The 23,120-nt window shown below is 38.6% G+C and overlaps 2 protein-coding genes across 2 annotated transcripts in view; both read right to left on the reverse strand.

The window, feature by feature from the left end:
• Nucleotides 1-12,047, reverse strand: part of sptlc1 (serine palmitoyltransferase, long chain base subunit 1) — an 89,844-nt gene extending 77,797 nt beyond the window's left edge. The window contains exons 1-2 of the mRNA XM_061980581.1: nt 11,957-12,047; nt 9,190-9,297 (exon numbers count right to left, since the gene is read on the reverse strand). Of these exons, the coding sequence (XP_061836565.1) occupies nt 9,190-9,297; nt 11,957-12,034 (186 nt within the window). The 5' untranslated portion in view covers nt 12,035-12,047. The remainder of the gene's footprint in view (nt 1-9,189; nt 9,298-11,956) is intronic.
• A 4,815-nt stretch (nt 12,048-16,862) lies between these two features.
• Nucleotides 16,863-23,120, reverse strand: part of LOC133619523 (SWI/SNF-related matrix-associated actin-dependent regulator of chromatin subfamily B member 1-like) — a 30,681-nt gene continuing 24,423 nt past the window's right edge. Inside the window, exon 9 of the mRNA XM_061980582.2 lies at nt 16,863-21,088. Within this exon, the coding sequence (XP_061836566.1) occupies nt 21,049-21,088 (40 nt within the window). The 3' untranslated portion in view covers nt 16,863-21,048. The remainder of the gene's footprint in view (nt 21,089-23,120) is intronic.

Genomic DNA, 23,120 nt, shown 5'->3' on the forward strand with positions numbered 1-23,120 from the left:
TGCAAACCTGGTAAAGACCTATAGTAATTGTTTGACCTCTGTTATTGCCAACAAAGGTTATATTACAAAGTATTGAGTTGAATTTTTGTTACTGACCAAATACTTATTTTCCACCATAATTTACAAATAAATTCTTTAAAAATCCTACAATGTGAATTCCTGGATTTTTTTTTCACATTCTGTCTCTCACAATTGAAGTGTACCTATTACAGACCTCTGTCATCATTTTAAGTGGGAGAACTTGCACAATTGGTGGCTGACTAAATACTTTTTTGCCCCACTGTATATATATATATATATATATATATATATATATATATATATATATATATATATATATATATATATGTATGTATATATGTGTGTGTGTGTGTGTATATATATATATATATATATATATATATATATATATATATATATATATATATATATATATATATGATATGTGTGTGTATGTTACTCATCAGTTACTCAGTACTTGAGTAGTTTTTTTACAACATACTTTTTACTTTTACTCAAGTAAATATTTGGGTGACTACTCCTTACTTTTACTTGAGTAATAAATCTCTAAAGTAACAGTACTCTTACTTGAGTACAATTTCTGGCTACTCTACCCACCTCTGCAGGAAAGCGAGGAACACTTTTTATTTCAACAGACTCTCGCGCCACACATGCCGTCAAAAGCCTAAAGACCGACAGCACAGTTCCTGTCTTCACAATAAAAGGGCTGCTCCATCCTGCCTGCGCTAACAAAATAAGAGTCTCAGAAAGCTAGCGCACATAAACTAGGAAGCTACGGAGTTTGCCGTCATTGTATTTATTGTAAAATGTTTAAAAATCAGTATGGAAGCTGGACAAATAAGATGCCAAAAACAACCACTTTCATGTGGTATTGGACAGAAACAAGGACTTTTTTTCACCTCCATAATGTAAATTCGAAGATGTGGAAGTTATCAGAACAACTGTCAATTCTGTCTGATTCCAATCAATGCAAGTCATTAGAATCAGGTAATACACTAACTTGTCTTCATGAAAGAAAGGAATCTATGTATTATGGTTATGGTTTGAGCTTATTTCAAACATGCATACAATTACAACATGATACATGCTTGTATTTTTATTAAACACCTTTCACATGTTATCAAAAAACGACTGTTTCATAAAGAAAAATATATATTTATAAATATATCTACACATATATATATACCGTATTTTCCGCACTATAAGCCGCCCCGGGTTATTAGCCGCACCTTCAATGAATGGCATATTTCAAAACTTTGTCCACCTATAAGCCGCCCCGGACTATAAGCCGCGCCTACGCTGCGCTAAAGGGAATGTCAAAAAAACAGTCAGATAGGTCAGTCAAACTTTAATAATATATTAAAAACCAGCGTTCTAACAACTCTGTCCCAAAATGTACGCAAATGTGCAATCACAAACATAGTAAAATTCAAAATAGTGCAGAGCAATAGCAACATAATGTTGCTCGAACGTTAATCACAACACACAAAATAAACATAGCGCTCACTTTCTGAAGTTATTCTTCATTCGTAAATCCTTCGAATTCTTCGTCTTCGGTGTCCGAATTGAAAAGTTGGGCAAATGTGGGATCCAAAATGGCCGGTTCCGTCTCGTCGAAGTCATCGGAGTCAGTGTCACTGTTGTCCAGCAGTTCTGTGAATCCTGCCTTCCGGAAAGCTCGGACCACAGTTGTGACCGAAATATCTGCCCAGGCATTTACGATCCACTGGCAGATGTTGGCGTCGTCTGGCGATGTCTCCCTGTCTTAGTGAAGGTGATGTTGGCGTCGTCTGGCGCTGTCTCCCTGTCTTAGTGAAGGTGTGTTCGCCTTCTGTCATCCACTGTTCCCACGCAGTTAGCAGTCTAGCTTCGAATGCCCTGTTGACACCAATATGTAGCGGCTGGAGGTCTTTTGTCAATCCACCCGGAATGACGGCGAGTATTGAATTAAGCGCGTAAGCGTGTCTCTTAATGTGATGTTATGAGCTAGCAAATATAACAACTACACTACCCAGCATGCAACGATAGTGACGAGCATGCGCGGTAGCCCTGAGAAGCGTTGTATGCTGGCAGTTAGAATGTGGTTATGAGCACGCTGTGAGTAAACGTTGAGAACTCAGTTAACACGCCTCGTCTGCATTATTTATAATTAGACAGACAACACACTTAATAGGAGCCATTTTGGGGTCTTTACATAAACACACAAATGGAAATGAAACGTCACATATCCCAGCATGCACCGCGCGCTTCTTCTTCTTCCGGGGGCGGGTGGTTGCTTACAGTAGAAGAAGAAGCGCTTCCTGTTCTATGGGGGCGGGTGCTTACCTTGGCAGTTGCTTGCGTAGAAGAAGAAGCGCTTCCTGTTCTACCGGGAAAAAAGATGGCGGCTGTTTACCAAAGTTGCGAGACCGAAACTTTATGAAAATGAATCTTAATATTTATCCATATATAAAGCGCACCGGGTTAAAAGCCGCACTGTCAGCTTTTGAGTAAATTTGTGGTTTTTAGGTGCGGCTAATGGTGCGGAAAATACGGTGTATATATATATATATATATATATATATATATATATATTGGGACGGCGTGGCGCAGTGGAAGAGTGGCCGTGCGCAACCCGAGGGTCCATGGTTCAATCCCCACCTAGTACCAACCTCGTCATGTCCGTTGTGTCCTCAGCAAGACACTTCACCCTTGCTCCTGATGGGTGCTGGTTAGCGCCTTGCATGGCAGCTCCCTCCATCAGTGTGTGAATGTGTGTGTGAATGGGTAAATGTGGAAGTATATATATATATATATATATATATATATATATATATATATACATCCCTATTATATATAGTATGTGTATATATATATATATATATATATATATATATATATATATATATATATATATATATATATATATATATATATTCCATATTCCTTATTATATCGGAAGTGCAAAAACAATATCGGTATCGGATCGGAAGTGCAAAAACCTGAATCGGGACATCCCTAGTATATATATATATATATATATATATATATATATATATATATATATATATATATATATATACACACACACACACACACACACACACACACACACACACACACACACACACACACATATATATATATATACATCCTATATATATATATATATATATATATATATATATATATATACTAGGGATGTCCCGATCCAGGTTTTTGCACTTCCGATCCGATACCGATATTGTTTTTGCACTTCCGATCCGATACCGATACTGACCGATACTGGCCTATCCGAGCATGTATTAAAGTTTAAAGTTATTTAGCCTACTTAGTTGTCAGAATCATGTTGAAAAGGGTTTTAGTACTCTTGCTAACAACTAGCCAGCTGAATTAGGTGAGTTTGAATAATACACAATGGTTGGTAACAAGAAACTGACCTGTTTATTCAAGGATAAACACAAAATAGACAAAATTATACATGGCAAACAGAAATGGCATCATTGAACTAGGGCTGGGCGATATGGCCTTTTTTTAATATTGCGATATTTTAAGGCCATGTCACGATACACCATATATATGTGGATATTTTGCCTTAGCCTTGAATGAACACTTGATGCATATAATCACAGCAGTATGATGATTCTATGTGTCTACATTAAAACATTCTTCTTCATACTGCATTAATATATGCTACTTTTAAACTTTCATGTAGAGAAGAAAATCACAACTAAAAAAAAAATCACTATTTTTTTCATACGGTGTTGTCTGGAAATGTTTGCCTCGGCATTGTGATGGTGTGGACGTGTGGCACCGAATGGAGATAAGCGTCTTGACAGACATTACAATATTTGAACAATGATGACGAAAACTGATTTCTCTGTCGTGTCCGTGTGTCGAAAATTGTTATGCGCTTATTTTTTTATTTGATTTTGTGCGTGGCATAGATTTGCCGTGCGCAGAGGACGCTTGAGCAGTACGCAATTGCACAGGCACGCACCTTAGCGGCTGCGCTAGCATCACAGCTAACGTTAGCCATGCTGCTACCTCTCTGCTCGGGGAGGACGTATACGTACGTATAAGGCAGAGGTGTGGACTCGAGTCACATGACTTGGACTCGAGTCAGACTCGAGTCATGAATTTGATGACTTTAGACTCGACTTGACAAAATGTAAAAAGACTTGCAACTCGACTTAGACTTTAACATCAATGACTTGTGACTTCACTTGGACTTGAGCCTTTTGAATTGACATGACTTGACATGACTTGCTACTTTCCCCAAAACCCAAAGATGAAAAAGTTATTCGGGAGCGCTCTGTATTTTTCATTGTGTACTTGTCTATCAGCGTTGCGTGTGTCAGCTGGTGTGCTCTCAGTACAACAGCCAATCAAATTAGATCTACTTTGTTTTCATCACACAGCATTCATCCAATCAAATTGCAGGACAACCAACAAAGAAGACATGTCCAAACCACACGCCAGTGAACAAAAAATGATACCTAAAATAATTTTGTTTGGGTATAAAAATTACGAGGTGGTCAACACAAAACGGTTTGCAGTATGCAACACATGCGGTTCGAAAATTACTGATGGAGAGGCAACAACTTCCAACTTCGTCCGGCATTTGAAGTTGCACAAAGAACGGTAAGTTTTGAATGTAAGATAACGTTTATTGGCTAAGTAACGTGACTTTTATTTGCTGTGTAGTTAAATCAGTGAGGCTGTAAACTCACTGCTAACGTTATAACATTATTGCAAACACGGGAATCTGTTGCAGTTCACTACCTTATTCATACTTTTTGTTCAGTGATTTCTTTTAAGCAGGGTTACGTTAGTCAATATATCACACGTAACGTTAGACGGCGGTCAGCAGCACCGCGTATTTTAGCCACCTAAAAAAAGACAAAAATAGTCAAATAAAGGTCAGTTAAAATGTATACTATATTATGAATATGTGTACCGTTTTAGCTAGCTTTCTGACATACTGTTGGTTGTTTACCTCAGTGGTCCCCAACCACCGGGCCGCGGCCCGGTACTGGTCCGTGGATCGATTGGTATCGGGCCGCACAAGAAATTTTTTTTTTCTTTTCTTTTTTTAATTAAATCAACATAAAAAACACAAGATACACTTACAAGTAGTGCACCAACCCAAAACAACTCTCTCCCCCCTTTTGTTCTGGGCATTGAACATGAAGACTCTTCCTTCACTGTTCCAAGTGGCCATGAGAGTCTTGGCAGTGCCTGCCTCCAGTGCTCCAGTGGAGCGAGTTTTCAGCCATGGTGGCATCATACTACGCCCCCATCGTGCACAAATGACTGACAGACTCTTGGCTAATTTGGTCTTTTGCAAATGCAATGCAGCATAGGGCCCTGACATATAAAAAGTACAACTTTTTTGTTATGTTCACGTATATGTCATGTTTTTTCAATGTTAACACTTTTGTACAAATAAGTACATTTGCACTTTATTTTTCAATGTGTTTGTTCTGTAAAGGAATGAGTTAATGTTTAAAATGACTGGTTAATAGTGCTATTATAAAGTGCAATGTCAGCACAATTTTCTTTCCTGCAATTTAAAATGCACTTGTTTTAATAAATAAATACAGCGTTTGAAAAGCATACACAATCTGTGTTAATATATTAGTCTGTGGTTAAAAGGACTTGAAAGGACTCGAAACTCAAAATGCAGGACTTAGGACTTGACTTGAGACTTTCCAGTCTTGACTTTGGACTTGACTCGGGACTTGACTCGGACTTGAGGGCAAAGACTTGAGACTTACTTGTGACTTGCAAAACAATGACTTGGTCCCACCTCTGGTATAAGGTGTGCTTGCTCTCTGCTCGGGGAGGGCGTATACGTATGTGACGTATGACGTGACAGTATGTGACGTGTGTAAGAAGGTGCGCTTGCTGTCTGTGAGAGGGAGACACAGGAAAGAGTGAGAAGAGCCTGTCGTGTAATGCCAGCAGCTAAAAGCAACTGCGTGAGAATCCACAGACCTGTGGATGTGTTGAAAATGCGGAACGGAAATTAGGGAGCAGCAGAAAAGTGGAATGTATTATTTAAATAGGTGCGTTGGAAAACACGGACCGGAGTTTTTTTTTAAACTGGATCTGGATCGGCATTTTCCCATGCCTTGCCGATACACATTTTTTGGCAAATATCGGCGGCCGATCCGATATTTGGATCGGATCGGCCATCCCTAATATATACACACACACATACCTACATAGATACATACGCATATGTATATATATGAATATATATATATATATATATATATAAATATATATATATATATATATACAAACCCCGTTTCCATATGAGTTGGGAAATTGTGTTAGATGTAAATATAAACGGAATACAATGATTTGCAAATCCTTTTCAACCCATATTCAATTGAATGCACTACAAAGACAAGATATTTAAATTTCAAACTCATAAACTTTATTTTTTTTTTGCAAATAATAATTAACTTAGAATTTCATGGCTGCAACACGTGCCAAAGTAGTTGGGAAAGGGCATGTTCACCACTGTGTTACATCACCTTTTCTTTTAACAACACTCAATAAACGATTGGGAACTGAGGAAACTAATTGTTGAAGCTTTGAAAGTGTAATTCTTTCCCATTCTTGTTTTATGTAGAGCTTCAGTCGTTCAACAGTCCGGGGTCTCCGCTGTCGTATTTTACGCCACACATTTTTGATGGGAGACAGGTCTGGACTGCAGGCGGTTCAGGAAAGTACCCGCACTCTTTTTTTACGAAGCCACGCTGTTGTAACACGTGCTGAATGTGGCTTGGCATTGTCTTGCTGAAATAAGCAGGGGCGTCCATGAAAAAGACGGCGCTTAGATGGCAGCATATATTGTTCCAAAACCTGTATGTACCTTTCAGCATTAATGGTGCCTTCACAGATATATATATATATATATATATATATATATATATATATATATATATATATATATATATATATATATACATATATATATGAATATGAATATGAATATGACTTGGTCATTTGAAAAGTAGCTTGCCTGTTGAAAAAGTATGGGCCCCCCTGCTATAGACATGCTATATAGATATGATAAAAGGTAGTCAATTTATCGATGCTCTGATGTCATCATGCCAGAGTCGCAAATGTGACACACTCACAATCTGATCATATTTGTGTTATTTTATTGTTTTTATTTTAAGCATGTTACTTCATAGGGAATTAAAATATTGCTGGGCTGTAATCACGTGACCGAGAGGCACTAGACTAGGCGATGGTCTCGACTCCCATTAGGCTGCTGTTTATTTGCCTGCATCAGTGCAGATTTGGGCATATTTGAAAGTAGAGGCAAATATTTAAGCGATCATGAAAATGTTTTTTTTTTTTTTTTTTTTTTTTTTTTAATGGGATGGAGTGGATTTATACACTCTTAAGAAATATTTTCTTGGAAAGATTTAAACTATTCATCATCACCAAGACGTTATTGCACGCTATGACCTCACTTCATTTGACACACATGGATTCAGAGAAGAAAAGAATGGAAAGATGGATACATCTGGAGGTGTCCAGAAATTAAGCAATCAGTGAAAGACAAAGTTGGATTTATTCCTGAATCGCTAAGTGTTTGACATAAAGTACAGTGCAACTGTGATAGTGACGCTAATGCGAAAAAAGGTAAGTTTGTTTACAGTTGATTTCTTGCTACAAATATCAGTCACATCTACAATTCATGTCTGCAGTTGTTTTTGTGGTGTGAAGTTCATATTTTGTCTCATTAATTAGCTATAAATGTGTCTGTGTTGGGCAGTGTTTGCTAGCGATATAAAGATTCAATATATGCTGTTAAGCCTATGGGAGATTTCTTCTAGTTCATTAATAATATTACGGATATCTTCTTGATGCAAACGAATAGCACGAAAGACTTTATAATGTGTCACCCGTGTCAAATAAAGGCTTTGGCTTTACTGCACAATAACAACAGCTAAGCTTTTAGTTTCTGTTCTGAAAATACGGTGGATTGGAACAACAATCACAGTACTCATTACTTGGACTTAACATGATGTTAGTTTATTTGCACAAGCAGGTCTTCGTACTTATATTTAGTCATAGCAACCACAAAATAACACAAACTAATGTGATCGCTTGACCGTTTTTACATTTAGTTCTGCTATCAAACACTACCAATATAGCAGAGAATAAACTCGATTGCATCACAGAAAGTTTCTCAAACAAATCAAATGTTCAAATTTACATTTTACAAAGTGATCTCTGCAGACACGAGCATGGTCCGATTGTATTCCACAAGATGATGAAGGTGATATTTTTAAGAGCAGTTTCCTTCGACGCACTTTTGTTTTTTCCCCTGACTTTATTACCTTTAGGAACTATTTATTTCGGGACTCTATGAAAGCTCTTTCCTATCTCTCTATTTGAACAACTGGAACACCTGAGAACGGAACAGCAATACGGCATTTTCTGCTCAAACACTACACTCACTCTCAGTTGTTTTAATGCTACACTCAAGCTGGTTGACCATCATGTCAAATAAGCCACAAACAAAAAAAACGGATATGATGTCATATGCAACCCAACAATATAATGGGTTATTCTGTCTAAACTTTAGACTCTGAACACTACACTTCTTCAGAATAGACACAGTTTGAAGGTAGCTTCCCTCGGATTGGCTCTAACCAAGAAACAGAATGCGTTTAAAGCTACCAATCAGAAAGGAAGGGAGTTGCCGAGTCGTGTAATCAATGCCGGGCACTGGGTGCCAAAAGGGTGGAGCGCTGCACGTGTAGAGAAATACATTCTCAGCGCAAATTCTGCACACAAGCGTAAAATGTGTCCATGCACGCGCAAAATGAGTCTAAGCAAAAAATTTAATGTAGGAGCCATGCACACAGTGTGGTTTTTAGCATGACGGTTCTGTCTATCTGTGTTGGCCCTGTGATGAGGTGGCGACTTGCTGAATGCAGCTGAGATAGGCTCCAGCACCCCCAGCGACCCCGAAAGGGATAAGTGGTAGAAAATGGATGGATGGATGGTTTTGCCACTGTTTTGACACCACAATGTTTCCCCTACTATTACATGTGTGCATATGATGGTCAGTTTCAACAGCTCAATCTCCCACACCCATGCACAATCACATATGCACACACTTGTGCACGCACACACCCAAAGCCCTGTTACCTTCTCAGTGAGTTTATTAGTCTCATGTAGTCTGTAGGTTTTCGAGAAGAGAAGTCTGATGATCCATAAAATGAGGATTCCTTCCAAAATGAGGTGATAAGATGGAGCCTAAAACAGACAGTTAAGATGTATATTCAGCAGATGTATCATTATCTGATTGTGGAAGAGAGTGTCCAATAAAACAAGAGGCTGTGTTTAAAAATTCCAATCTATGTTTCTCTACCTTTTTCAATCGGATCAATGGCTGCACAGTTCAAAACATGCATTAAGTCACAAACTGATTGATCAGTTTCTGTGATGTATCATGTAGGGCTGCAAGTTCACAATTATTTCGATTAAAAAATGCTATTTATATTATTATTTACTTAACCGTGGAAGCCTGTCACTAATGCAGATTTGACACATTCAGTTCGCCTTCGCTCATAATAAACAAATGATAATGGAAGTGTGGCAGTGTAACATAACTGTAGGTGTGGCGTAACTCCACTTCACAACACACCTCATACACAGAGGGTTTGCCAGAGAACGAGACGTAGCAGAAATGATCTGTGATGCACTTTATAGCCATTTGTCGCTTTTTTTTTTTTTTTTAGACCAGTTGATCTGCAGTTTCTTTTCTTTTCTCCTCTGCTCCCCCCTATCCCTTGTGGAGGGGGAGACACACAGGTCCGGTGGCCATGGATGGGGTGCTGGCTGTCCGGGGTCGGGACCCGGGGTGGACCGCTCGCCTGTGTATCGGTTGGGAACATCTCTGCGCTGCTGACCCGTCTGCGCTCGGGATGATATCCTGCTGGCCCCACTATGGACTGGACTCTTACTATTATGTTAGATCCACTATGGACTGTACTCTCACAATATTATGTTAGACCCACTCGACATCCATTGCATTCGGTCTCCCTAGAGTGGGGGGGTTACCCACATATGCGGTCCTCTCCAAGGTTTCTCATAGTCATTCACATCGACGTCCCACTGGGGTGAGTTTTTCCTTGCCCTTATGTGGGCTCTGTACCGAGGATGTCGTTGTGGCTTGTGCAGCCCTTTGAGACACTTGTGATTTAGGGCTATATAAATAAACATTGATTGATTGATTGATTGATTGATATTTGGCGAGTAGTGGCACATACTAAAAGTGAAAGATAGGTGTACCCTGTGTCTAGCATTTATAAAGTAATCAAATACAAGCAGTCACAAAGGTATACGTGACAGTGGAAATCCACCACCACAAGCCCGTGGACTGTGCATTACTACAACGTTCAGAAAACCTGCATAAGCATGCAAGCGAACCTTTATCACTTCTATAAGCACGAAGAAAACAGCTTTGAGACACTCTTCTGTCGTTTGGCAACACTTTGAACACTATTGCTCTATTTCACCAGGAATGCAAAGTGTGGCCTGGGGGCCATTTGCTGAATGCAGCTCTTAAAAAAAACAAGAAATACAACAAAAATGGAAACAAATTTGCAAAAAGAAATATCGTAATGAGAAAAGGCTTAAGTGTTGATACAACAACAGACGTGTCTTTAAATATGTTTTAGCTTTTTTATTAACCTAGTTTATTACTACAAGTTACGTGTGACATCATGCTACCACCATATTGAAAGAATATTAAAAACAATATTGTTTGTTTTATATACTTTAAGACTGCACACCACTGCTGTTCTTTTAGGACGTAAAATAGTTAAATATTGCTGTTATTTATGAGCATATTTATAAGCACAGTATTGTTTGTTTTGACATACTGGTAGGTTGTAGAACACGGCTGTTCTTTTTTAAATGTATAGTTAGTTCCATCTTGGCAGCTGATACTGCAATTTGAATTATGCGCAAAAAGATGTTGAATCACTATATTCTTAAATACTTGACACTTGAAAACACAGTTCAATAAAATAGTTAATTAAAAAGTATGAGCTCAGTATTTTTTAATGGTAATGAATAAGTATCAAGACTGGTGGAAATTCATAGGTGTCTGTATTGACTACTAAAATTCTGGTATTGTGAAAATCCTAGTTCAGGCTACATCTATGCTTCTAGTTTTTTATTGCTGATATTTTAACACGTGTTCACATATGTGAGATAACCAACCAGCACCAGATTTGATGGTTTTATTCATCTATTATACTGTCAATATAAATTCCTAATTTTTTATACAATTTTTACTTTCATGGGATGTATCAGTGAGGAGTATTCCCTTATCAGTGATAAATTAGTTGATAACAGTAACAGAATGAGTTGCTTGCGTCATTTAAGGTGCACATGTTCTTCACAGTCTCGATCTGCTTTACGATAGTGATAATTTACAAATGGTCACCAAATGAAGAAGGATCTTAAACACACTTTGAGAGTAACCAAATACTTTTTGAATGACTAAAAGTTTATATTTTTCGATAGTCAAGTCTGTCACCCAATAAAAACTTAGTACGGAAGTGCAAGAACACTGACGGAATCCTAGAAGAATCTGCTTAAAACCGTCGAAACGACACTATAAAACGCCTTAAGTTATTCAACAGAAATATATTTTCCATTATAATCGAAATACGTATTTATCAATGCTTAAAATAACAAAATATTATACTTAATAAAACGGATACAGAAAAGTTTATCTTGGGTACTACCTAGTAGGTGGTGTCTTTTGTTACATGATGGTACAAAAAGACGGAAATAGCATCAATACCACATACTTCCTGACAACTACCTAGCAGAAACAATAGCAACATGTAGCCAGACACCGAATAGTATCAAACTGTGTTGGAAAAAGTTACAAAATTACCTCGTACAAGGCTTGCACCATTTCAACCAACACCCACTGCTGTCCAGACGCCATGTTTATTTTCCCGTGTGACGTCATCGGTAAAGCGATACCGATCGTTACACATAGCGATACCAATGTTTACAATACCGGTATCGATGTTTATACTGTATTGCAATGTCGATATATTTATTTACCCAGCTGTGTCTACCTGTCTCCAGACAAGCAATTAGAATGAATTACGTGACATTTTCTCCATCCACCTTATCTGTGTAAATAAGATATTTTAAGTCTTAATGATATCGTGTAGAAGAATTGATTGAAACTTGTATTAGTATATTGCACAGTACAGTACATAGTCCGTACAATTGACCACTAAATGGTAACACCCGAATAAGTTTTTCAACTCGGGCTCCACGTTAATCAATTCATGGTCATTACTTTGTGCCCGTTTAAAGCAATGTAATAACACGTCTCTCTTGCCAACAAAGTATATTGTATGCATGCTAGCTTGTTTGTATAAAAAAAGAGTCAACTATACACAGCGGTAAATAAATCAATATGGTGTTTGATTTGACAACTTATATGTATTCAATCGGCGATACTAAGCTGTTTAATTTGGTATCAAATGGGTAATACAATTTAGGGTATCGCCCATAAATTGAAACATTATGTCGGGCTCTTAAAACGAACTTGACATGTTTGTACATGTATACAATTACTTCATGTACTAACAAGAGCACTACACAAATATCAATGTAATATATCCTACTACATAATGTATATAAAGTATACTACTTTTATTCTACATATGCTTGCACTGTATTGTATAAAGTACCGTAGCAAAAAGTCATACCTGGAAAAAAAAAAGTAAACAAACTTTCCAGGAAAATTATTTGTAAAAGTCAAAGTTCCTTGTCGAAAATTGACATGAATATCTTAGAGTGGCTGTTATATATCATACACACAAATAATACTAAAGTATGAAATGTATATATACAGGTAAAAAGTAAAAGTGTTGCTTAAAGGGGAACTGCACTTTGTGTTTGTCTATCATTCACAGTCTCTATGTAAGACAAGCACACATTTTTCATTTTTCATGCATTTGGAATTCGAAAATAAATGCTAGCAAAAGTCAGCTAACAATGAAGGTATGGGGAGTCGCTGTATTCTGCCTATACAACACCTCCCACCCACTACACTCGGACCTTGTGGGGAGAATGAGCACGTTCTAGTTTTGGGCTCAGACTCCCAAAATGCAACACGGAACGACACAGGAGATCAGCCATCAGACTGTATAATGCATATGTTCCTTGACTGCACTTAAATGTAGAGTATATATAGAATATATGTATATTATTTATATATTATATATATAATATATTATATATATATTATATTATTTATTATTATTACTGTCTATTGTGAGCGAACTGTGGTGCTGAATTTCTCCCAGGGATCAATAAAGTACTTTCTATTCTATTCTATTCTATAAAGTGCTCTTAAAAACATCCAAAAACTTACATCAACGTTTCATACACCCACTGTAAGTTTATATTTAATGTAGTAACAGGCACATTCATAATAACATGCAATATTTTGCTCATTTTAAGCATACGGCAGCGCATTAATTTCACGGACGCATTACAACGTTCGCTATTTCCTTCAACAAAAACTACTACTAATCATGGCAGACTTCATGAGACATAACAACGGCTACTTTGGGACAAATGATGATCCAGAAGATTAGGATGCCAACTGATGGGTAGTTTATATCTTCCAGTTTGGGGTAAGGGGCGTGGAGGTGGCTGCAAACGTGCGTCTTTTTGTATCTTAAGTTGAATTTCAAAGATGACCTACAACCTCTCAGTTTATGGCCAATACCTTCCACTATACAAGTGAGAGGCATGTTTGATAATCTAGAATTAACTTTTACCAACACAAGAGGCGATGCAGCAGCTCACTGGCTCAGTATGAACACAATTCCGTTGTGTACAGAGAAAGGCACAGATATTGACTTCTGCTCCATCATTATTGTAAGTTGCTGAATATCATTAGCTTCCTCCTTTGACACTTTTCCCTCGACTCACTTCTACACGCGCTACATTGGCGACCCCGACGTCAGTCCTGCTGAAGTTTCCGGGCATCGTTCGATGCGACATGGCAAATTCTGCCATTCTCATTTTGCTGAGAGTTTTGGGAGTCGTCTGCGACAACATGGTTCGCAAAGGCTGAGGCCCAATTCGCCATTTGTGGTATTACGGATGATGCCATGCGCTATTACCACGTTGTGTCGGCGCTCGGGAGTTCCACGGCGGCCAGAGCAGTAAGCGTTATTACATCCTCTTTTGCCCAGGACAAATATGAGGGGCTCAAAGCTTAGCTCCTCAACATTTTTTAACTTTCCTGGGTAATGCTAGGCCTAAGGACCGCCCCTAAGGAAGACCTGCAGTCCTCGTCTGCCAAGCTCGTCTATGGCCAGGTGCTGCAAGTTCCTGGGGATTTCATTCCTGTGGCCAATGCACTCTGGTATGCTGCCTAGCAGCGGTCTTCCCCGCAGGAGGCAGCCAGGGCCTTCACACCCGTCCCTACACCACAGCATGGTACCCCTGCTTCTCGGTTTCCCCCGAGCCTGCGCATTTTTTTTTATTCATCACGACACCCACCGTGGACCCTTACACCCCCCCTACGACGGGCCCTTTTAGGTCCTACAACACGGCGATAAGAGCATGGTCGTGGACGTTGGGGGCAGACCTGAGACTGTTTCCATCCATTGGATCAAGCAGGCCCACGTAGATGTGTCAAGGCCATTGGAATTGGCCAAGGCCCCACGCCGCAGCCGCCCCACCATGCCCCACTTCCCAAATCTAATCGGGGTGTCCTCTGGCCTGTTAGCACCATTGCCCACTTGCCATCGGGGCCGTCCTGCTACGCCCGCCACATCTTTCTCCACTTCAGCCTGACAGCCTCTGCCGTCTCTACCCGCCGTGGTTGGGCCACCATGCCTACCCTGAGCAAGGATTTTGACTCCTTCGTACAGAACACAACACACTTTTAATGTGTAACAACTGATTCATTAATGTTCAATCACCTGATTAACTTCAATTTACAAATAGAACACAGCAAGTGTAATGCGAAAAAAATAGTTTGTTGTCATGTGAACCGGGAAATGCTTAAAGCCAGGCCTTTTCTTCCTTGTTTACAAGACGCCTGAAAAAAGAAGCCAATCATATACCTTGGGGCGGTATAGCTCGGTTGGTAGAGTGGCCATGCCAGCAACTTGAGGGTTGCAGGTTCGATCCCCGCTTCCGCCATCCTAGTCACTGCCGTTGTGTCCTTGGGCAAGACACTTTACCCACCTGCTCCCAGTGCCACCCACACTGGTTTAAATGTAACTTAGACATTGGGTTTTACTATGTAAAGCGCTTTGAGTCACTAGAGAAAAAGCGCTATATAAATATAATTCACTTCACCTTCTTCTCCTTCACAGCTGATTGGCGTGCAGCATCACAGTCCTTCTTGTAGCCATTGGCTGCTGAAAGACACGAAAGTTAACGAGTAGAGACAATGCTCATTAAAAAAATGTATCACACTTATATACATATGTATACATTTGCTTTTGAAAATATAGTGAGGTAAACATAAAAGTCCCTAACACAAATAGTTAAAAACGACTTATGTTCTGTAACAAAGTAAGTATAGTTCATAAATATGTAATTTCCTTTACGTTTCCAAAAAAACTATAGTCATTTGACAAAAAAAAAAAAAAGAGAACAAGCTATATGGTAGTACTGTTTCAAGTATAAGGCACCAAGAAAAACTCAACATGCCCAAGAACTCAGCGATGCCATTTGACAACAATTGCAACTACGTTTATATTACTGTACACCAGTGACATGCAGTCAGGGGAGGCAGGTGAGGCGGGGCCTCACGTGCCATCATGGAAAGAAAAAAAATGTGAAAAGAAAAAAATTAAAATTGTTATATGTATCCAGTGATTATACTATAAAGTTATTTTCCATTTAACTTCACCAGTTTTAGATTATTTTTATTCAACATCGCTGAATTTTCACATTTGCCATTCAAATACTGAGAAGAGACTTGCGGTGAGTCACCAGCCAGTTGAGGCACGTCACTGAGTTGAGCCTCACCATAGATTGCGCAATGACTCGGCTAACTGCTGGCCTGCTGTGCAGTGAGACCATATTGCTATATGAATTATATTATACATTTCCATAGTTTAGTTAGCTGAGGTATATAATGTACAGTGTATTTTGTCAACAACTGTATGTGTGTAACGTATTTCTTGTGCTGAGCAATCATAAAACGGCTGCGTAGACGCACTGGCTGAGGCTCGCAGTAATCCCACCTCCTGGCGGTAGAAGGCGCTAGTGATCCCAGAGATCATTCTTGCGACTACTCGGCTGCAGAAGAAGTGACAACAAGCAGCAACAGTTTTTTCTCTTGCCTGGACTATTAACATGGAGGATCACATATCTAAAATAAAACAGTTTTCTAAACTGGACTTTCAATCGAAGCAGGAGGTAATAATTAAAAGGAAGATTTCTATCGAGACAGAGAGACTTTTAAAACTGAAGAAAGATAAGGACGACTTCTATAAACAAGTTATCGATGCTTTTGTTTAAAAGGAGCTGCGCATGGACTTCATTTATAAGTAAAGGTAAGACCATAATAACTTTTTTTTTTAAATTAAATGTACTTTTTTGTGTGCTACAGTTTGTATGTGTAAAGTTAAAGTTAAGTTAAAGTACCAATGATTGTCACACACACTCGGTGTGGTGAAATTTGTCCTCTGCATTTGACCCATCCCCTTGATCACCCCCTGGGAGGTGAGGGGAGCAGTGGGCAGCAGCGGCGCCGCGCCCGGGAATCATTTTTGGTGATTTAACCCCCAGTTCCAACCCTTGATGCTGAGTGCCAAGCAGGGAAGAATGCTGGTATGAGCTTTTAAACATAACCTGTTAACTGCTGCCAATCAAATGGTGAATAAGATACTCTTTAGGGTCCATATGTTTGTAAATCTGACTGTGATGAAGTCAGTGCCTCACCAGTCATGAACCTCACCGCACGTCACTGCTGTACACATATTTAACCCAGGTGGTTTGGCCAAATACCTTCATAAGATTGGGTAGGGGGGACGCAAACCCTAGTCGTCCGTATGAGAGGCGAGTGTGCTGACCACCACCAAGCTAAAAGCTGGCTTATACTCAGCAGCCAGAACAATCTTGAAAGGGAGTGGCCGGCCCCTGCTACACATATACAACTTAAAACAGGGATGTACAAAATGTGACCCAGGAGACATTTGCGGCCCACACCTCCGTTTTAATTGGCGCAATACATTTACCAGATAAACAACATTTTTAGTTGTTAGCATGTACACTTGTATTGGCTTTATTAAAAGGTGAATATCACATTGGTCCAAGCAACCATGTTTCAGTATGTAGCTCCTGCTGGGAAATGTTTGGACACCCCCGCTGTACGGTAGAACTATGTGTTTTAGCATACAACAACACTCATCCACATAAAAGGTCAGCGTTTAATTGCGTTTAAACCCTAACCCAGACAATTGCGAGGATGCAAACGGAATAACATTCACAGAGCTAACTGGATTTTAAGCATGCATATCAATTTCAGTTTACAGAAAGAGTCCAGCAGAAGGCAGGCCAAAGAGCAGTACAGGGAAAATGTTGGAGCAGTCTGCAGAATGACAGAGGAGGTGTACGACGGGATGAAGGTCACCACTGGCTGCAGCTTAAAGTGAGGTACCACCCCCAAAAGAGATGGTAGGGGGATTAAATGAGCTGAACTTCCACAGGTTTGACCTTCTCAACTCATTACTTCAGAGTACCGTACCCCCATGCTGCATGACAACTTGCCCCCTCATATGATTACACTATTAAAAAAACAAAAACGAGTGTAGATTTTAAGGTAAAAAAAACCTGGCATCTCAGTTGCCAATATTTTACGGTACCATTTTTATGTTTAGGTTAAAATTCTCACTGTGCTACCAGTTTTTTTAAACGTAAAATCTATGGTCGTTTTAACAGTGCATTACTGTAAATCAAATAACTGCACTTTTATTATTCACAGTCAAATTCTGGCAACTGAGCTGACACCTTTCTACAGTAACATCTACAGCCGTAGATTACTGAAGAACAGTACTATTGTTATTTTTCTGGTAAACATTTGGTGACTGAACTGCCAGTATTTGACTGTAAAATCTAGAGTTGTTTTTTTTTTTCAGTGCATTAATGCAAATAGAAAACAGTACCACTTTTTTTTCCATGGTAAGATACTGGCAACCGAGCTGCCAGTAATTTACCATAAAATATATATTGGTTGTTCTTACAGTGCATTACTGTAATTGGAAAACAGTACTATTGTCATTTTTAGGTGACGGCGCTGCCACATTTTTTTTAAAGTGTAGGTGCTATTGTTTGCAGCAAAACATTTTTATATTGGATATAATTGGCCCTAGTGTGTGAATGTGAGTGTGAATGTTGTCTGTCTATCTGTGTTGGCCCTGCGATGAGGTGGCGACTTGTCCAGGATGTACCCCGCCTTCCGCCCGAATGCAGCACCCCCCGCGACTCCAAAAAGGGACAAGCGGTAGAAAATGGACGGATAATAGGATGAATGTTGGAGAATGCAGCATGGAACCAATTGTTTGTGAAGTGGAAAGAGCAGAGGGGCAGTGACTGAGGTAGGTATTTAGCTCCCCTGAAAACAAAAAATCTTCTCACACATTTCTTTGAAGTGTCATAAAAAAGAAAGCAAGGATCATTTAAAAAGAAAGCAAGCTCATGATATGACACCTCCACATCATGCAAAGCAAGAGTATAGCTTTTTTAACTTACACATGATTCTTAAAAAGTTGATTTAGGATAGGAACACTTCAAGTATTTGTGAAATGTATTTAATAAAAACTAAACATTTTGAGGAGAATCTTAAGACAGCCCAACATGTAATGTTTACTTTTGCTCTTCATCAATAAAGTGAGAATTTCACTCTGGCAACCTCCTCAGAGATCAGAGGCCTTGAGAAGGAACACTGTTGATAAATGTGTCTGGAAGGATATCATAAGAATTTGAAACCAGCTCTTCCACTGTATAGTCCATAATCTACAAGCAAAACAATTCTCAACATACCTATATACAAAAAAAACAATAAAAAAAACTCCCAGCAACTGTGAAGCACGTGGTGTCCAGGTGCTTAAAGAAAAGGTCAGACCATTGCTTAGAGGATCTTGAGACATGACTATCACCTGAAACGTTCTAGTAAATCCCGAAGGAATGACTCGGGGAAAAAAAAGTCATGTCGAGTTTTGGACTGGACGAGTCGAAAGTTACAATGTTATAGAATATTATTTTTGAAATACTATTTGAGCATGTTGTTGCGTTATTTTCCTCAAGACTTGGCATCTTTGTTAATATCGTTTGACTACATTGTTGTCCTATCAATACAGTTTTGCTGTATTGTGGTCTTATTTGTTGTTTGTGTTACTTCATTATACATGAATTTTGTAGGGTTTTTAATGTTAAATTGTTGATGTATAATTGTTTTACCCATGTACAATACACTGGTTGTTACTACACAATACAACAAAGCCTAACGATATAAGTCTTTCATATCTTTAATTTTTCAAAGGGCATAAAAACCATTATGGATTCATATTTTTGTTGACCTTTTTGATCAAATCTCTCAATTTCAACCCTAAAAAAATACCAAACATGTAAAAATGTTTTACTTTTTTAAATTTAAACCTAGTCAAGGGTCAAACGATAGCAGAGCATTGTTGTCTCATGATACACCAGGAGTGATACTGTGTCCCTCAATGCGTGTGTCACTTTAAGGAAAAAAAAGGCCTGATAGATACAGGTGTCGTTTGACTATGAAGCAATAAACTGAGTTTATCAGGAAGCGCGTCTTTCGGCTCACAAGTGACCGCTTGTATTAAAAGAAGTTGGATGAGTGGCGTGCCTTGTTGACGTTGGTTTTCGTCACCACCATCCATCTAAATGTAACTAAGGAAAGGCAAACATTCCGAAGTCTGGAATCATTTCGATCTAATAGCGCCAAATAGGGTAAATGCCCCCCCGCCCCTATACTGTTTGGGTCATTGAACAAAGCTGCACCTGTTTGCATTTTTGTGCAGCTATTGTCATTTGCTAACAATTAATTGTATTTGCAGGTCAAATGTAATTACTTTTTGAATCCAGTAGATGTCAATTGACCATTATGAAACACTTAACACAGTATCAGCGGAGTGTAAATACAGCTAGTGAGTGTGCCATATAATCAGTAAAGTGTCATTTACTCATCACTGTTGTAACCGTTAGAAGGTATTTTGATTAAATTATGCCACAGTTTTTAAATAGTACACATTTGCATAAAATTAGTTATTTTACTAATTTAAAACTGACATTATTTGATCAAAAGGTCTTCAAAAGGGTAAAAAAAAAAGTATTACATGTTTGATATTTTTGTTTAGGTCTGAAGTTTGAGAAATGTGAGCAAACAAAGGAAACAAAAAATGTTTAACACCCTTCAAAATCTTAAGGACTTTTTGTCCTGTTTTGCTTAAATAATTAAAATAGTATATCCCGAGAGGGTTGGATGAGTGAATTTGAAACATCAACTATTTATAACTACTTCTTATTGAAGAACTTGATCTTAGTGAGGTGTTTAATATATGTCTGACATTTGAGGTAACAGAGTTATTGATTTCCCAAATTAAAAGGTGTTTAAAGAAGCACTTTTAAAAACCATGTATTCATTATCATCTTCTTCTTAGACAAATTGTAAAGATGAAAGAAGGTCAAGTGATTTCATACATTGATTTGGGGTATCTTCATTATCAGAGAGAAATAAACATGAAGGTTGATTGCATCATCAATTGAAATGTAATGTGGCATGAAAAAAAAGTGTAAGCTGATTTGTTTGGCTGTGCGCATATGTTCCAGTCACAGACTACAGGTGAATATGTTCATGATTGAAAAAACAACACAAAAAAACCACTTCTGGGGTATTCATGGTTGAGCATCCTCAAACGTCTGGTCAATGAAGGAGATCATCAGGTGTGCTTTCTTGCCTTACCAAGATGGAGCAGTGTTGGCCAGTCGTCTCATACGTCTACAAAGAAATGAAAAATGTATTCATTACACAATTATGATGGTATAACTGTTTGGAATGTGCTTTACTGCTGCAATTGTATCAAATCAAGAATAAGAAATTAAAGTACCGTATTTTTCGGATTATAAGTCGCAGTTTTTTTTCATAGTTTGGCCGGGGGTGCAACTTATAGTCTGGAGTGATTTATATATGAAATTATTAACACATTACTGTAAAATATCAAATAATATTATTTATCTCATTCAGAATCAGAATCAGAATCAGAATCAGCTTTATTGTCATTACGCAAGGTACGTAAGAGACTAGGCGTATATCAGCAATCGTCACACACACACGTCAACCAATAAACATGTAGGAGGCGGGTCATGGCAGAAGTGCATTGTGGGGAAAAAAATGCTACCTGCTACTACTTCCGTACCTATGAAATTTGATCATTTCAACATTGGCGGTAACTTATAAAATCTGAGAAGAGCCGAACAAAAATGGCACCGAAAAGGAAATAATATACTGCAGGTTACAAGCTGGAAGTAGTGAAATATGCAGCAGAAAACGGCAATCGAGCAGCAGAAAGAAAGGAAGCGGCGCATTGTCTACCTTTGGAGTTGGCAGAGTTGTTTAGAAGCGACACAGAGGAAGAAGATTTCATTGGATTTAGCGATTAGGAGTGACAGATTGTTTGGTAAACGTATAGCATGTTCTATATGTTATAGTTATTTGAATGACTCTTAGCATAATATGTTACGTTAACATACCAGGCACGTTCTCAGTTGGTTATTTATGCGTCATATAACGTACACTTATTCAGCCTGTCGTTCACTATTCTTTATTTATTTTAAATTGCCTTTCAAATGTCTATTCTTGGTGTTGGATTTTATCAAATAAATTTCCCCCCAAAAATGCGACTTATACTCTAGTACGACTTATACCGTATTTTTCGGACTATAAGTCGACGTTTTTTTCATAGTTTGGCCGTGGGTGCGACGTATACTCCGGAGCGACTTATGTGTGAAATGATTCACATATTACCGTAAAATATCAAATAATATTATTTATCTCATTCGCGTGAGCGACGAAGCAAATGTCCGCAATCATCACACACACGTCAGCAATCGTCACTCACACGCCAACCAATAAGAATTCGGCGGGGGCGGGTCATGGCAGAAGTGCATTGTGGGTTTTGGAATGCTAACTGCTATATGCTATACGCTACTGCCGGAGCTACTAAAATAGATCACATCAACAATCGCGGTAACTTATAAAAACTGAGAAGGACTAAACTAAAATGGCACCGAAAAGGAAATCATATACTGCAGATTACAAGCTGGACATAGTGAAATATGCACCAGAAAACGGCGATCGAGCAGCAGAAAGAATGGACGCGAGCGGGGCGCATACCAGGAGTGACACCGAGGAGGAAGATTTCATGGGATTTAGCGATCGGGAGTGACAGATTGTTTGGTAAACGTATAGCATGTTCTATATGTTATCTATATGTTATAGTTATTTGAATGACTCTTACCATGATGTGTTGGTTAACATACCAGGCACGTTCTCAGTTGGTTATTTATGCGTCATATGGCGTACACTTATTCAGCCTGTTGTTCACGATTATTCATTTATTTTAAATTGCCTTTCAAATGTCTATTCTTGGTGTTGGGTTTTATCAAATAAATTTCCCCCAAAAATGCGACTTATACTCCAGTGCGACGTATATATGTTTTTTTCTTCTTTATTGTGCATTTTCGGCTGGTGCAACGTATACTCCGGAGCGACTTATAGTCCGAAAAATACGGTATATGATTTTTTCCTTCTTTATTATGCATTTTCGGCTGGTGCGATTTATACACCGGAGCGATTTATAATTCGAAAAATATGGTACAGGAGAATAACATTTAATGAGTTTACCGATATTTTTGATGAATATGAGGATTACTTACCAGTATTACATTTTCAAATCAAACAGGATTGTGCTACAATGCAGCAGACACATGCACAGTATGCTCGCATTGCGACACTTGACGAGACAAAAACA

The sequence above is a fragment of the Nerophis lumbriciformis genome, linkage group LG20, assembly GCF_033978685.3.
Source record: "Nerophis lumbriciformis linkage group LG20, RoL_Nlum_v2.1, whole genome shotgun sequence".
Taxonomy (NCBI): domain Eukaryota; kingdom Metazoa; phylum Chordata; class Actinopteri; order Syngnathiformes; family Syngnathidae; genus Nerophis; species Nerophis lumbriciformis.